Source organism: Zophobas morio, unplaced genomic scaffold, assembly GCF_036711695.1.
Source record: "Zophobas morio isolate AGI-343-1 ecotype UQ-CSIRO unplaced genomic scaffold, CSIRO_AGI_Zmor_V1 ptg000004l, whole genome shotgun sequence".
NCBI classification, from domain to species: domain Eukaryota; kingdom Metazoa; phylum Arthropoda; class Insecta; order Coleoptera; family Tenebrionidae; genus Zophobas; species Zophobas morio.
This window is the reverse complement of record NW_026972109.1, coordinates 5032362-5048152: the sequence shown is the minus strand read 5'-3', so window position 1 is coordinate 5048152 and position 15791 is coordinate 5032362. Positions and strand designations below refer to the sequence as shown.

The 15791-nt window shown below is 35.6% G+C and overlaps 5 protein-coding genes across 6 annotated transcripts; 4 read left to right on the top strand and 1 right to left on the bottom strand.

Annotated features, from left to right (window-relative positions):
* The first annotated feature begins 682 nt into the window (after window positions 1–682).
* Window positions 683–2712, top strand: LOC135134335 (uncharacterized). Of its 2 annotated transcripts, XM_064062991.1 has the most exons (6): window positions 683–778; window positions 838–1013; window positions 1062–1286; window positions 1334–1627; window positions 2274–2468; window positions 2519–2712. In XM_064062991.1, exons 2-6 carry the CDS (start codon window positions 948–950, stop codon window positions 2651–2653), a joined length of 915 nt encoding a protein of 304 aa, XP_063919061.1. In that variant the 5' UTR covers window positions 683–778; window positions 838–947; the 3' UTR covers window positions 2654–2712. The 2 variants fall into 2 exon arrangements, with proteins under 2 accessions (XP_063919061.1, XP_063919054.1); XM_064062984.1 differs by having other exon boundaries at window positions 683–1013.
* A 1158-nt stretch (window positions 2713–3870) lies between these two features.
* LOC135133710 (uncharacterized) lies at window positions 3871–12422 on the top strand. Its single transcript, XM_064062199.1, has 7 exons — window positions 3871–4005; window positions 4720–4771; window positions 5209–5286; window positions 5406–5560; window positions 5608–5901; window positions 12040–12234; window positions 12285–12422. The coding sequence occupies exons 1-7, from the start codon at window positions 3871–3873 to the stop codon at window positions 12417–12419; spliced, it is 1044 nt and encodes a 347-aa protein (XP_063918269.1). The 3' UTR covers window positions 12420–12422.
* A 122-nt stretch (window positions 12423–12544) lies between these two features.
* LOC135134328 (uncharacterized) lies at window positions 12545–13728 on the top strand. The gene is made up of 5 exons (XM_064062971.1): window positions 12545–12659; window positions 12710–12937; window positions 12992–13258; window positions 13310–13504; window positions 13551–13728. The coding sequence occupies exons 1-5, from the start codon at window positions 12594–12596 to the stop codon at window positions 13668–13670; spliced, it is 876 nt and encodes a 291-aa protein (XP_063919041.1). The 5' UTR covers window positions 12545–12593; the 3' UTR covers window positions 13671–13728.
* Window positions 13729–13775: 47 nt separating this feature from the next.
* LOC135134317 (uncharacterized) lies at window positions 13776–14871 on the top strand. The gene is made up of 5 exons (XM_064062962.1): window positions 13776–13887; window positions 13938–14165; window positions 14210–14476; window positions 14526–14720; window positions 14770–14871. The coding sequence occupies exons 1-5, from the start codon at window positions 13822–13824 to the stop codon at window positions 14869–14871; spliced, it is 858 nt and encodes a 285-aa protein (XP_063919032.1). The 5' UTR covers window positions 13776–13821.
* Window positions 14872–14914: 43 nt separating this feature from the next.
* On the bottom strand, window positions 14915–15783 carry LOC135134308 (23 kDa integral membrane protein-like). The gene is made up of 5 exons (XM_064062954.1): window positions 15724–15783; window positions 15501–15677; window positions 15288–15455; window positions 15051–15236; window positions 14915–15001 (listed from the first exon to the last, which is right to left on the bottom strand). Exons 1-5 carry the CDS (start codon window positions 15781–15783, stop codon window positions 14915–14917), a joined length of 678 nt encoding a protein of 225 aa, XP_063919024.1.
* Window positions 15784–15791: the final 8 nt, after the last annotated feature.

The window sequence follows — 15791 nt, the reverse complement described above, 5'->3', positions numbered from 1 at the left end:
AAATCTTGGTGTCGTATGTTTGAATAATGTTGTTTGTGTTAGGAATAGCAATGTCAATAAGAATGGCTTCGTTCGTGTGTTTTTTGATAAGTATGATGTCTGGTCTGTTAGCTGTAATGTTTAAATTTAAGTCTGTAAGTATTGTGCGATCCCAGTATAATTTGTATTTGTTATTTTCAAGGAATGGAGACGGAATATAAGTGTAATAGGGTGTCGTATCTTCGATTAAGTTCATAAGTGTTGCTAATTCTTTGTGAATGATTTTGGCTGCGTTGTCGTGTCTAGCTTTGTAATCAGTTTGTGCTAGGATGCTGCAAGAAGAGATTATGTGCTGGATCGTTTCAGGTTTTGCTTTGCATAGGCGACAGCAGTCGTTTTTTATGTTCGGATCTTTGATGATGTATTTTCTATAATTCTTGGTATTGATTACTTGGTCTTGAATAGCAAACACAAATCCTTCTGTTTCGGCATACAAACTTGATTTTTTTAACCAAATCAATGACATCTTCTTATTGACATGATTTTCTTCTAAGTCTTTGTAGAATTTTCCATGTAGTTGTTTTTGTTTTAGCCCACTTATTATTTTATCTATTGTGGGGGGTGTGGATTTCTTTGGTGTTCGACAGATTTAAGGGTGTGTGGTTCAAATCTGCTCTTGTGATGGTGTGAAACATTTCATTTCTTTCCGCTCGTTTCAAGAAATACTTCTTCAAGTCTGAAATTTGTCTCTGATATAAGTTTTCTAAGTTCTGGAAACCCCTTCCTCCATTCTGTCTTGGTAATGAGAATCTTTCAATCGACGATTTTGGGTGATTATTATTATTATTATTATTTTAGTCTCACTGTCAATAATGCCTGGCCTTTTGTTAGTTCCATACTAGTACCATAGAAACCATCACAACAAAAACGCGTCTTGTCATTTTACTAACTTTCAGCATAATTTTCAAATGAATACTGCTGCAGCGGTAAATTTCTTTCGACATCTTCTTTTCCTCTTACTTGTCTTCAAAATGGTAAGACTTTTTTTGTATCTGCAGTCTCTAATAAGATGACATTTTAAGGTAGGGGTCTTTGCGACTACACTTGCAGCAATGGACTGCATGGGTAAATTCGGAGCTTCAGTTGTTTTACCTGCGCATTTAGAAAATTTGCACGACTCTATCAACATAACCATGGATTCGCTGCAAGTGGTGCCAGTGGTGTGTATCTTCATGACGATTGTGTCTTGTGCTACAGGTTTTGCCGGCGCTGTATGTTTTGACTCTCGCCCTTTGCTCGTTTTTGTGGTAAGAATTTTCTTTGAAGACAACCTCATTGTTTTCCTTGTGATTAGACAGGTATGAATTTTTTTTTTATTATGCTCTTGGAGTTAACTGGTGCATGGATTCTGATACCGGTCATTAACAGCCTTGAAAAAATAGTAATTCAAGAAATGCAACAATTGTTTGAGCAGGTCAATGCAATGAATCCTGAGTACAAGAGCTTGCTTTCCTCCTCAGAAAACGAACTATTCGAAACATTGGGGGAGACTACTTACAGCTATCAGTTGCCTCTTGCTAATGGATGGGTACGTTTTGCAAATGGCAGTGAATTCTTAAAGGCAGAGGTAGATTATATTCAAACGAAGGTGAGATTTATTGCACTTTTAGAAGCATTTTGTTGGAAATTTTTGCATCAAATTTAAGTAAATTGAAGATGGTTTATTTATACAAAGTGGTAGTTTTCTTTGAAAAAAACTGTAAGTTTAAGTTATTTTGACTTAAAATCAATTCGATAGAAGTGAAATTGTTATCATTAGTAGTTTATAATTGAATTTAGTTTAAGTTGTCTTATAGTACATTTTCGTGTAACTTTTGCCAATCAGAAATGTATAGCTAGTATACTTGGAACGTCGTTCTAGGTTCCATCACATAATAACCTTCTTCGTGTTAAAGTTTGTGGAAATTTCTTTAAACACACGCGACTCTGTTGTCATTGTCCAGATTTGTAAGCTAAAATAAAACGCTAAAATGTTCATTTTTTAAAGATTTCTCTGACAGATTCACGAATACAATAACACCTTCGTACAAAATAAGTTTCACAGATGTAAATTAATTACATATAAGCCAAAACAAATTTCACAAGCACAAGTTCAGAAAACCACAACCATCCTTTACCACAAGGGCAATATTTGGCATTTGGTTCACAAAACAAATATGCCTCCTAGAAAGTTAGACTAGAATCTGTCAAACTACCTAAGTCTGGCACGAAATACCTCTATTACATTTTTTCAGTTGGAATGTTGCGGATTCACGGGACGCCAATTTTGGAAAATACGAATTCCTGAGAGTTGTTGTCCAGAAGAGTACCCAGGTAATAACTGTACGTTGGATGTAGCGTACAGTCGTAGTTGCACATTTAAGTTTAACGGTTTCTCGTCTTGTTTGTCAACTTTGCAAGTCGAATTTTTGATTGTTGCAGTACTATCTGTAAGGAAAATCATAACGCGTTGAAAAAAAATGCATGGTTTTGTTTTCAGTTTGTAACAGGTTGTGTTGCCATGCGGCTGGTGCGTTATAAACAGAAATATCCAGATGGCAACTATGCTTCCGATGACAGTTCTTCGTCATCAGAAGAGGACAATGTTTTCGATCCGCAGGAGACTTTTAAATAAAACATTGTGTTAATATTTACTTTAAAATAATAATAATAATAACATTCATTGTTTACCAATTTTACAATCACTTATTACATGACAATTTCAAAAGCCGTAAATAAATAATGTAGTGTTGTAAGAAATCACCCATCTCATGTTAAAACAAAAACTTGTTATAAATTCAAAAAATTCAAAAAGCAATATCATGGTTTCACTGAATGTATTTTTTGTTCATTATAAATGTCATAATCATACTTCTTCTTACAAAAAGCTTCTGATTTATTTTTACAAAAAAATTCTTGTTTATTTATTCTAGCAACTATCGTCGTTATTTGGATTTTATATCATATTTTTTATCAAAATTTCATGAATTGAATGACATGATATGGGTTCATAATGATTACGGTATTCATAAAGTTATCACAATCTCTAGCTCTTATGTGCAAAGTTTCATTCGTGTTGTAATCTCTTGCATTATAAAATAAATATTGTTACGAATGAAACCCATGCGCCGCCCTGGTATGACGCCCATGGGTCTTCTAGTACGTATGTGTTTATTCTGGTATGTACGGCGGTGATGACTCATCGGCCGAGCGCAGCGGCGTTGGGTAAAGAAAAGTCTGGCTGCGGAAGTCGCGATGGATTCCAGAAAGACTTCGATCAGGAAACCTCGAGAAGGAGAGTATGCGTTTAAATAGAGACCATCGTCTGGAACAGGATTATTCAGTCCAGCGTGTGTCGAGAAAATCCAGACAAGTTGCGCCGGAAATATTTTTGTACATAATCGCTCTGTAATTTGTCGCGTAAACAGGAGTTACTGACAAATAAAATTGTCTACAATCTCAACCCACGATTATCCGTACATGCACAGAGGCTAGTTGAAGTCGGTGTCTCTTTAACCCGAACAAAAACTCTGTAATTCGAACTGAACTTGCAAACATGCACCGACATGCAAAAATGACGCAATATCGACTGCACGTGTTGTACTTATTTAATCTGGGTAATCTGATGCAAGAACTATCACACATTTAGCCTAGGAGTATAATGTTGGAAAGGCGACCATCTGTGGTATCAAGAGAAAGAAAACTGCTATTCGTTTCATCTGCAGAAAATGATTCAGGAATAAGGAAAACTCTAAAGTTGTGCCAAATTCCTGATACAGAATGTACAAATTTCGCATGGTCCCTGCGACATATTCCTGTATCTGGTGATATTAAATATATGTCAGAAAGCAAATGGAAGTAACTACAGAAGAAGTGGAAGAGTGGATCGCAAGCAATGATGAAGAATCCCAGATTAATGATGAAGAGATTATCAATGGACTAGCCACAGAAGAAACAGCGGGCGAATATGAGGTACCTGTTGAAACAGTAAATTCGTATTTTCGAATCTAATATACTCATAATAATACAAAAAAAAAACTATAATTACATTGTGGAAAATTTCATTTTTGAAAAGTCGTCAAAAAATTCCCAAAAAATTCAGGGTTATAGAGCTTGAGGTGCTAATACGAAATATGTAGCGTGTTTAGAGTCACAGAACACTATTTTCGAAATATTCGGAGTGAAATTCGAATTTTTCCAAATTTTTAAAAAGCACAATATTTCAATAGCGATTCTGGAAAAACGGTTGCGTTTTTTCGACGAAATGAGACCGGAAGTGACTTCTGCGCCCGACGTCTACACGAAAATGGTTTTGTTAAATTTCGAAAATGGTCGAAAATGGGTTGAAATTTTCATAATGGAAAATTTCATTTTTGCAAAAGTCGTCTAAATATTCTCAAAAAATTTAGGGCTCGGTGTAAATCTCGACGTGGCAATTCCAAAAATGTAGCGTATTAATAGTCACGGACTAGTATTTTTACGTGTTCTCTACATTTAAGTTTTTTTTTGTCGATTACTTTATTCTTATATTAAGCTTATTGAAAAAATTAAGTTATACCCAATTGTGAGATGCCCTCTCGCTCTTGACTTAAACTTTTATATGTATTGTTACGTTGATTGGTAATTTAAAATCGGAGTGGGTTAAAATTCATAATCCCTTTTCAAACGTGGTCTCTCTTTAACCCCATACTCCGCTTCTAGAGGTTCCGTGATCGAGGTCTTTCTGGAACCCCTTCTCAACTTCCGCATCCAGGTTTTTTTTAGCGAACGGCGTCATCGCTGCACATACTAGAAAACCCATAGGAGTCGTATCGGGGCGGCGTATGGGTTTATTTCGTAACCGTATTTAAAGATTATTTTTAATTTTTTAGTTCGTATTGCTACAAAAGCGTGTTTTCTTAGTTCATTTAAACTATAATTTTTTATAAATACGTTTGCTCATCTAGCCAGGGTAGAGGAGAGTTATTTTTTGTTTAAACCGTCAGTATTCTAACACCTGGTACACCGAATTCTGTATCAAATATTGGAAAATTAAAACAGAAAACTAATTTTCAAAAATGAATGTTGAACTGATGTTGAGGCTTTATTTTAGTCTCACTGTACATAATGCCTGGCCTTTTCTTAGTTCCATACTAGTACCATAGAAACCATCACAACAAAAACGCGTCTTGTCATTTTACTAATTTTCAGCACGATTTTCAAATGAATACTGCTGCAGCGGTAAATTTCTTTCGACATCTTCTTTTCCTCTTACTTGTCCTGAAAATGGTAAGACTTTTTTTCGTATTTGCAGTTTCTAATAAGATGACATTTTAAGGTAGGAGTCTTTGCGATCGCACTTTCAATAGTCGACTGTCAGGGTAAATTCTCACCTGCAATTATTTTAGTTGCGTTTTTAGAAAATTTACGCGACCCTATCGCCATAGGCAATGATTCGCTGCAAGTGTTGCCACTGGTGACTGTCTTCATGTCGGTTGTGACTTGCGGTCTAGGTTTTGCCGGCGCTGTATGTTTTAACTCTCGCCCTTTGCTCGTTTTTGTGGTAAGAATTTTCCTTGAAGACAACCTCATTGCTTTTCTTGTGATTAGACAGGTATGAATTTTTTTTTTATTTTGCTCTTGGAGTTAACTGGTGCATGGATTCTGGTACCGGTCATTAACAGCCTTGAAAAAATAGTAATTCAAGAAATGCAACAATTGTTTGAGCAGGTCAATGCAATGAATCCTGAGTACAAGAGCTTGCTTTCCTCCTCAGAAAACGAACTATTCGAAACATTGGGGGAGACTACGTACAGCTATCAGTTGCCTCTTGCTAATGGATGGGTACGTTTTGCAAATGGCAGTGAATTCTTAAAGGCAGAGGTAGATTACATTCAAACGCAGGTGAGATTCATTGTACCTTTTGAAGTATTTCGTTGGACATTTTTGTATCAAATTTGAGTAAATTGAAGGTGGTTGATTTTAAGCAAATTTGGTTATACAAAGTTGTTAGATATGTTAGATATCTAGTATGTTTAGAGACTTACTTTTGTCATGTAAAATAAATAGTTACAGAAATTAAATATATTAAAGAACACTCCAATTTGTAAAGACCGTACCGTTTTCTATACAAACATAAGAAATTATTGGCGACGAGGATGCCGAATGAAGCTACGACGAGGATGTTGAATGAAACTACTCCAAGTAATACTTTCAAAGCTACTTTAAATATTGAACTTTTCGACCTTCAATGAATTGGCTGAATTGGATTAGAAGATTAAAAGGTGATTTCAAACTTTTTCAAGTTAAAGACGTGGATTACGCTCCGGGATTATTACATTATATTGGACATGAAGCATTTGATGTCATTTGTGACAAATGCTCGCCTGACGATCCGTACAACAAATCATTTGAGGAAATAATACAAATACTACAAGAATTTTACGCACCGAAACCGATAGAAATTGCCGAGAATTATCGTTTTCATCAGCGTAACCAAATGGAGGGAGAATCATTACAAGATTACGTTGTGGCGATTCAGAAATTAGCGATAAACTGTAATTTTGGAGAATATTTGAAAACTGCGTTAAGAAATAAGTTCGTTTTCGGTCTAAAAAGTAATAGAATTCGCTGCAGACTATTGGAGATGGACAAATTAACATTTGACGATGCAGTGAAAATAGCCCATGCGATGGAAATGTCAGAAAAAGATGCAAATAAAGAAATACTAAATACATCAATGAACTATGTTACACTTAGAGAAAAGAAGAAAGGTGGTACGAAAAATACGTCTAGAACTTCTTCTATACTAGAGGAGAGTACGAAGACAAAAAAATTACAATCCATTCAACCGAAGTTTACGTCGCGAAATTCTAATTCCAATATTAAATGTTACAGGTGTGGAGGAAACCATCTAGCTTCAAATTGTCAATTACCTAAGAATACAAAGTGCAGATTTTGTGGGACCCTTGGTCACATCCAAAAAGTTTGTTTTAAGCGAATAAATAATAGTAACGAATTTGGTGCAGTACCAACTCACCAGGTGGAAGCAGAGGAGGAAATAAATCAATCAGACCATACTCACTTTAGAGATAAGTACACAATTTCTTTAAATATTAGTGGGAAATGGATTAAATTTGAAATTGATTCAGGTAGTGCTGTCACAGTTATGTCAAAATTACAATTCAAAAAAATGTTTCCAAATACGACCATTAATAGTACCGTTACAAAATTATTTACTTTCTGTAATACTGAAGTAACGACTGAGGGATACGCAAATGTTATTGTCAACCACAAAAATCAACAATATAATTTAAATATCTATCTTACTGATACAAATAAAATGCCTTTACTTGGTCGAGAGTGGATTAGACAATTACAATTGTTAAAATTAGACACCTTACATACAATTGACGTTCATAAGGAAGAAATAGATTCCCGAGTACAATTTTTGTTAGAAAAATACAATTCAATTACAGAGACAAAATTAGCAAAAATTACAGGGATACAAGCAAAGTTAACATTAAAATCTAATACGGTTCCAGTTTATATTAAAGCTCGTCCAATTCCATTTAAACTTAAACAGTTAGTAGAAAATGAAATAGATAAGTTAGTTGAGGAAGGAGTTTTGATTAAAGTTAATACATCAGATTGGGCTACACCCATCGTTCCGATTTTAAAAAGTAATAATACCGTTAGAATTTGTGGGGACTTTAAAGTTACATTAAATCCACATTTGATAGTAGATGATCATCCATTACCTACAACCGATGAATTATTTGCTACTATGGCAGGGGGTAAAAAATTCACAAAAATTGACTTAAAACAAGCTTATTTACAATTAGAACTTAGACCGGAAGACCAACATTTACTTACAATTAACACACACAAAGGACTATTTCAATGTACGAGATTATTGTTTGGTATTGCCAGTGCCCCAGCTATTTGGCAAAGGGAGATGGAAAATATCCTAAATGGCATACCGGGAGTTTCAGTTTTCCTTGATGATATTAGAATTACTGGTCCTGACGATTTGATCCATATACAAAGATTAGAAGAAGTATTAAAAAGACTTCATAAATATAATATAAAAATTAACACCGATAAATGTGAATTTTTTAAAAAAGAAATAAATTATTGTGGATATAAGATCGATGAAAAGGGAATACACAAATGTAAAAATAAAATTGATGCTATCGATAAAATGCCCAGACCTGCAAATAAAAGTGAATTGCGTTCTTTTATTGGAATGATTAATTATTATGGAAAATTTATAAAAAACCTAAGTACGATTTTATACCCTTTAAATCAATTATTACGAGAAAATGTTTCATTCACGTGGTCAAAAGAATGTGAAGAAGCATATTTATTAGCAAAGGAAGAATTTAAATCCGACACAATTTTAGCACATTACGATTCTAATTTACCACTTACAGTGGCTACAGATGCAAGTTCATATGGTGTAGGAGCTGTACTTCCACAAATACAGCCAGATGGTTCAGAAAGAGTTATACAGTACGCATCTCAAACACTAAACGATACACAAAAAAAATATTCACAAATCGATAAAGAAGCTTACGGTATAATATTTGCAATAAAAAAATTTCATCAATACTGTAAAAGTGTATAAATGAATAAAGACCAGCGAACAGTAAAAGAAGTATATATTGCTAGTAACAAGTGTTATGATAACTAAGAATAACAAGAATAGAATAGTATATGACCGTGCGGTCGAGAGTGATGACTGTCAGTTACGGATTGAGAATTGCGTATGAATAAATCAGTTGAGATTTAAGAATGAATGCTACCCTGTGTTCCAAGGTGGGGGTGGCTCTGGCTCCCACCCTTACGGGTGGGGAGGGGTGAGACAGGTTCCCGCCAAAGGCACTAACATACCCCCCGCCTTGAAACAATTACATTGTTTTAATACCAAATTATAGAATATTACAATGAATATTACATTACATGTAAGCCACCTGAAAGAGATTTACAACACATTATCAGGTACAATTGAATATGTTGTGCATTTGGGAACATATAAAACACGGGATTGATTGATTACTGTTAACATGGACTTTGTTTATATTTGATGACTGAAAAACATGCCTTTTAAGTGAAGCATTCACATTTGGTCTGGGAGTAATAATCGGTTTTCCTTCGTTACGAAATTTGTGTAAATTAATTGACTCTAAGTTTCGGCAACGTTTTTCTAAAAATGAAAGTAATTCCGCTTGCCCGGGAATGGTGTTAAATTCAATAGATTCCTCCCATGCCGCACTGGAGAAATGATCTAGTTTGGAGGTCAATATGTAAACAATGACGTCCCCCCATTGATCGACAGGACGCCCCAATGCCTTTAACGTATTTAGATTAATTTGCGCTTGGTCTAGAAAACCGCGCAAAGACTTAGAATCATTTTTATTCACGTGAGGAAGGTCGAAAATATTTTTTAAGTGGTTATTGACTATAAATCTTTTGTTTTCAAATCTTTGTTTCAATAGATCCACGGCAATAGCGTAGTTATTATTGGTTGTTTTAAGACTTTCTAACGTTTTCCTTGGTTCGTCACCTAAAGACGATTTTAGGCCGTTCTGGCAAAGGGAGGCTTCGAGTTAAGCAAATGGTCGTCTAATTATCCCAATATACAAGAATGCACTCAGCCTACATCGAGCGGTAAGCGCTTAATAACGGACAAACAACACAATAATAAAACTTTAGGTATCAGGTGGGATAACCAAAATGATTCGTTTTCCTATGCCGGTTTTAGTTTTTCGGTGACAAAGGTCACCAAACGATCTGTAATGAGCGCCATATCGCAATTATTTGATCCGCTTGGTTTGGTCAATCCGGCTCGAAGGACCATGTAAAAGTGTATAAATGAATAAAGACCAGCGAACAGTAAAAGAAGTATATATTGCTAGTAACAAGTGTTATGATAACTAAGAATAACAAGAATAGAATAGTATATGACCGTGCGGTCGAGAGTGATGACTGTCAGTTACGGATTGAGAATTGCGTATGAATAAATCAGTTGAGATTTAAGAATGAATGCTACCCTGTGTTCCAAGGTGGGGGTGGCTCTGGCTCCCACCCTTACGGGTGGGGAGGGGTGAGACAGGTTCCCGCCAAAGGCACTAACAAATACTTATACGGAAATAAATTCATATTAATTACAGACCATCAACCATTAGTTCAAATTTTCTCTCCAACCAAACCTTTACCAATTTACAGCGCAATGAGAATGCAACATTATGCCTTATTCCTACAAGGATTTAAATACGATATTAAATACAGAAATACGAAAAATCATTCAAATGCTGATTGCCTTTCCAGACTTCCACAATCACATACGCGAGAATCACAATTTGATGTAGTAGATGTTTTTCAAATACAAACGATAGAGACGTTACCATTATGTTCACATGAATTTAATAAATTCCTTTTTAGTAATAATATTATTCATAAAAGAATAGCGCCGTTCAATCCTGCAACTAACGGACAATTAGAAAGATTTGTACAAAGTCTGAAGAAAAGTCTAGTTAGTTTAAATATAGATTCCCAAAATACAGATGAGGTAAATCTACAAAGAATGCTAATGCATTACAGAATTACACCACATAGTACCTACAACTAATAAAAGTCCTTCAGAATTATTGTTCGGTAGACAAATTCGAAACAGATTAGATTTAATGTTACCAAATGCAATTTCAACGAAAATAAGTAATGTTAACAAAAATAATAAAATTAGAACTGTATCAGTAGGTGATAGAGTACAGTGTAGAAATTATACGTCAAAACAAAGATGGTGTGTAGGAAAAGTTGTTAAAAGATTAGGAAAATTACACTATTTGATTCAGCTAGACGATAATCGTACCTGGAAACGTCACATTAATCAAATTATTAAATTGCCTTTAAATGATAATCAAAAAGTCCATTTTGACACAGTGTTCTCGAGAAACAATGTACCACCAAGTAACCAAGTTGATAACTACAATTCACCTATGCTTACACCTGGTATACCTGATGGAAGAACGTTACCAAGGTTTCCAAATTCAAATAATCATAATGTTCCGAATGAAACTAGACAGGTTTCTGAAGTAACCAATGTTACATTTAGCCAAGATATTGTAACCAGTCCGGAACCAACGCCGGTAGTTAGTCAACCCAGCATTCCACAAATAGTCGCAGAAACGAGGCCCAAAAGATGGAATAGAGGTTGCTTACCGAGAAGATTATTAGATTTCGAAGTAGGAAAGTAGAAGTGAAGAAAGTTGGGAATTTGAAGTTGTCCTGACAGGAGAGGGTGTTAGATATGTTAGATATCTAGTATGTTTAGAGACTTACTTTTGTCATGTAAAATAAATAGTTACAGAAATTAAATATATTAAAGAACACTCCAATTTGTAAAGACCGTACCGTTTTCTATACAAACATAACAAAAGTGAACCAAGTTACAAATAGTTTTTCTTCGAATTTTCGTTTATTTACTTTTGGGAATTGGTTGTTTTCTTTGGAAAAGATTGTAAGTTTAAGTTATTCTGACAGAGAATCAAATCGATAGAAGTGAAACTGTTATCATTAGCAGTTTATAAATTAATTTCGTTTAGGTTGTCTTATAGTACATTTTCGTGAAAACTTTTGTCAATCAGAAATCTATAGCTGGTATTCTTGGACTGTCGTCCTAGATTCCATCACATACAATAACTTTTTTCGTGTTACAGTTTGTGGAAATTTCTTTAACCACACGCGACTCCGTTGTCATTGTCCAGATTTGTAAGCTAAAAATAAAAAACTAAAATGTTAATTTTTTAAGATTTCTCTGACAATTTCACGTACAAAATAAGTTTGATAAATGTAAATTCCATACACAAACAAAAAAAAAAAATTCCAAGGATGTAAAGTTGAGAAAAAGACAACCATCGTTTACCACAAGATCAATATTTGGTAGTTGGTTCACAAAACAAATATGCCGCCTAGAAGTTAGACTAGAATCCGTCAAAGTACCTAAGTCTCACACGAAATGCCTGTGTTACATTTTTTCAGTTGGGATGTTGCGGATTCACGGGACGCCAATTTTGGAAAATACGAATTCCTGAGAGTTGTTGTCCAGAAAAGTACCCAGGTGATAACTGTACGTTGGATGTAGCGTACACTGCTACTTGCCAATTTAAGTTTAACGTTTTCTCGTCTTGTTTGTCAACTCTGCAAGTCGAATTCTTGGTTGTTGCAGTACTATCTGTAAGGAAAATCATAACGCGTTGAAAAAAACTGCATGGTTTTATTTTCAGTTTGTAGCAGGTTGTGTTGCCATGCGGCTGGTGCGTTATAAACAGAAATATCCAGATGGCAACTATGCTTCCGATGACAGTTCTTCGTCATCAGAAGAGGACAATGCTTTCGATCTGCAAGAGACTTTTAAATAAAATATTGTGTTGATATTGTAATAAGTAAATAAAAATATAAAAATGGTTCTGGATTATTCCAACACGATCTTTTCGACGTACGGTTGGCCATTTATTTTTTTGTTTTTTATGAAGTGACAGTGACATTTCTATATGTAATCTCACCCTCAAGATTTGGTCTCGCAAAAATTTGTAATGAACAAAGCAGCATTTGTTAATTTTCTACGGCATTTACTCTTTCTTCTCGTTGTTCTGAAATTTGTAAGTACTCTCTTGTTTGAAATGCAACTTCAAAGTGATGGAATTTGCAGATTAGTGGTGTAATTATGATGATTCAATCGGACACATGTAGACACTATTACGACAATCAGCATTTGGTACCACTCTACTGGGAATATGAAATTCTTGAAACTATGGAGATTTCGTTTGATATGATATTTACCGTATATATGGGCATAGGTTTTCTCGTGATTGTAATAAGTATTGTTGGCTTTGTGGGAGCCATAGAGTTAAAGCAACATAAACTAATCAATTTTTCAGTAAGATGTTGGATGTTAAAAATAAGATATTTTCTATGTTGCTCAATTTGGCAGGCTGGAATGGCTATATTCTTCATGAGTGTGGTAGAACTCACATCTGCAGTTGTTGTTGGTGAAATTATAACCACTTTGCACTACACTATAGAAGAAACAACGATAGAGTTATTCAACAGTGTTAACTTTATTCCGAATTCTTCTCATGCGAATTTGGAAGAGTTTGTGTCGGGAGATGGCAATCATTTCATATACAGGAACGGCTGGAGTACTATCGCCCATTCTAGTCCCACCAACAAAAGTTTCATTGACTTTTACCATATAATTGTAAATTTATTATTTATGTAAATACTCTTTTACTACTTGGTGGTTTACCAGAAGCAATGCTGCGGACCGACGGGAAGATTTTTCTGGGCAGTACCGCCTCCATCCACTTGTTGCTCAGAAGAATACCAAGATGCAAACTGTACCATGGCTGTTGCTCACGCTACAGGTTGTCTTCGTACTTACCGGTTATTACGCAGTTGTTTGGGCACGATGCAGATTGCAGTCATTTTCTTTGCTTTCGTATCTGTAAGAATTTTCATGTAAAGTTCTCACGTCTAGATAATTCTTTTAGCTAACTAACGGAATCATTTCTCTTTATTTGGCTCGCATTAGGGTGAAATATCCAAACGAAGAATATGGATCCGAAAGCGATTCCTCGTCGGATGTGCTAGATAACATTAGTTTCCCTTGAGCATTTGTTTTGTAAAAGTGAACCAAACATTTTAATAAATGGGAGATCAAATGTGCAATTTAATTTTTTGTTATTATTATTATTTTTGTCACAGTTCCATGACAGATTGTCAAAAATTTAGTTGCTCACTGGACAAGTGATAAAATTCTCAATGAATAAAGCAGTTTTTGTGATTTTGCTACGTCGCATTCTGTTCCTTCTCGTCGTTTTGAAGTTGGTGAGTATATTCATTTTCGTTCTATTTTCAACTAACATTTGAGCTTCCAGGTTAACAGTTTCATTCTCGTACTGCAGTCTGAGGAATGCAGGAAGTACTACGCTTCCCACTTCCTCATGCCTATCACGTACGACGAAAAAGTTGCGGCCGCTTTTCATTTCGTCGTAGATCTCACTTATAGCATATACACAAGTCTAGGTTTTACTTGTGTAGTACTAGGGATAGCCGAAATCGTCGGTGCTATTTTCTGCCATACCAAACCGGTGATCAATTTTGCAGTAAGTTGTTCGATCGATATCGTACTTTTGTACTAGTTTTGCAGGTTGGAATATCAGCTTTGTGCATATTCTCGGCGGAAATAATAGCCGTAGTGGTTTTGAAGTACTTCGTGGACACTTTCGACGAAGCAATCGAACAAACAACAACTGATTTGTTTGACAGTGTTAACTTTGTTCAAGAGGAAGCTCGAACTCGTCTGGCGGATTATGTGACGTCTAGTGGGGAACATTTTGTCTACAAGGATGGATGGAGTGTGGTTGGTCACGAGGACTCTACAAATCAACGCTATATTGACTTTATACAAACAATAGTGAGTGTTTTGATGTTATCGTCCCGATTTAAACGTTTGTCGTTAATAGTTGAAGTGCTGCGGTTTAACCGGAAGATTTTACTGGGCGGTACCACCACCGGTCAGTTGCTGTTCCGACGAATACGATCATTCCAACTGCAGTTTCGCTGTTGCTAATTTTCTGCCATGTCTTACTCGGTACGAACGATTTAGACATTTACAGGCCAGACTACAAATTCAAGCGATGGTGTATACCTTGATGACTGTAAGGAGTACTGCGATATCAGTGATCATACTTTTATGTTACGTTTTAGCTTGCCACTGCAATCATTTCTCTTTACCTGGCTTGCACAAAAATAAAGTATCTTAAGAAACCTTCTTCGTCTGACGACAATCAACCGCAGTACCCAAAATAAAAATCATCATTTATCTAGTTTTATTTTTCACTTGCTAGTAACATTACAAAACAGCTGTATTAAGAAAAGCTGCTTCTGTTCTTCGCATCGCAAATTTCGTTGCAAAGTAAACCGCTACAATTAGTGCGCACTACAAAAGACTTTTTAGCTTCCAGGATTGCACAGTATGACCCAAGTACCGCCTCTGTGGCCGTAACGAAAGCCACAATAGCCAAAATTATGTTCATCTTTCTGTATCCTTTGAATAATTTTGCACTACAACCGTCCTTGTAGGAATTCGAAGGAGTGCAAACGTCTTGGTCACAACAGCTCGAAGGAATGTTGTTTCCCCAGCTTTCAATTCCCTCCAATCCGCAACACTTTACCTACGATTTTTCGATCAAATATAATTTTAAACCAAACCGTCTTAATTAAACTTGTGTTTGGATCAAATCTACGTGATTTTTGTGAGCTTGCTCTTGACTTTCAAAGATGTGAACGATGGCGTTTTTGGTGTTGTCTTCATCCATGCTACAAGCCGACGAGTAGGACACTATGGCTAACACGAAGTGAATTGTGGACATGACTGATACAAGGAAGATGAACTGGAAAGAAAAATAGTAGTGGTTTTGAGTGAAGAGTGGTACTACTGTCTTCAGTATCCAGATTCTTTGCATGAAAAGAGCCAAGAAACCAAAGAGACAGAGGCAGAGGAAGATGCATCCGTTGACCATGCTGAAGACCCAATGACTGCTGAGGTGTAAATCGATTCGGTTGGTTATGGTGAGCAGAGAAGCAGAAAGAGTGATCGTGAATATGGCTAAAATCTAAAAGGAACGAATTTGAGAATGAGTGCTAGTCGGAAGTACTCACTAAGAAGACGAAATTGAAGACAAACAAGAGAACTCTGACAGTGCCAAAATTTCGACACATCACTTTGA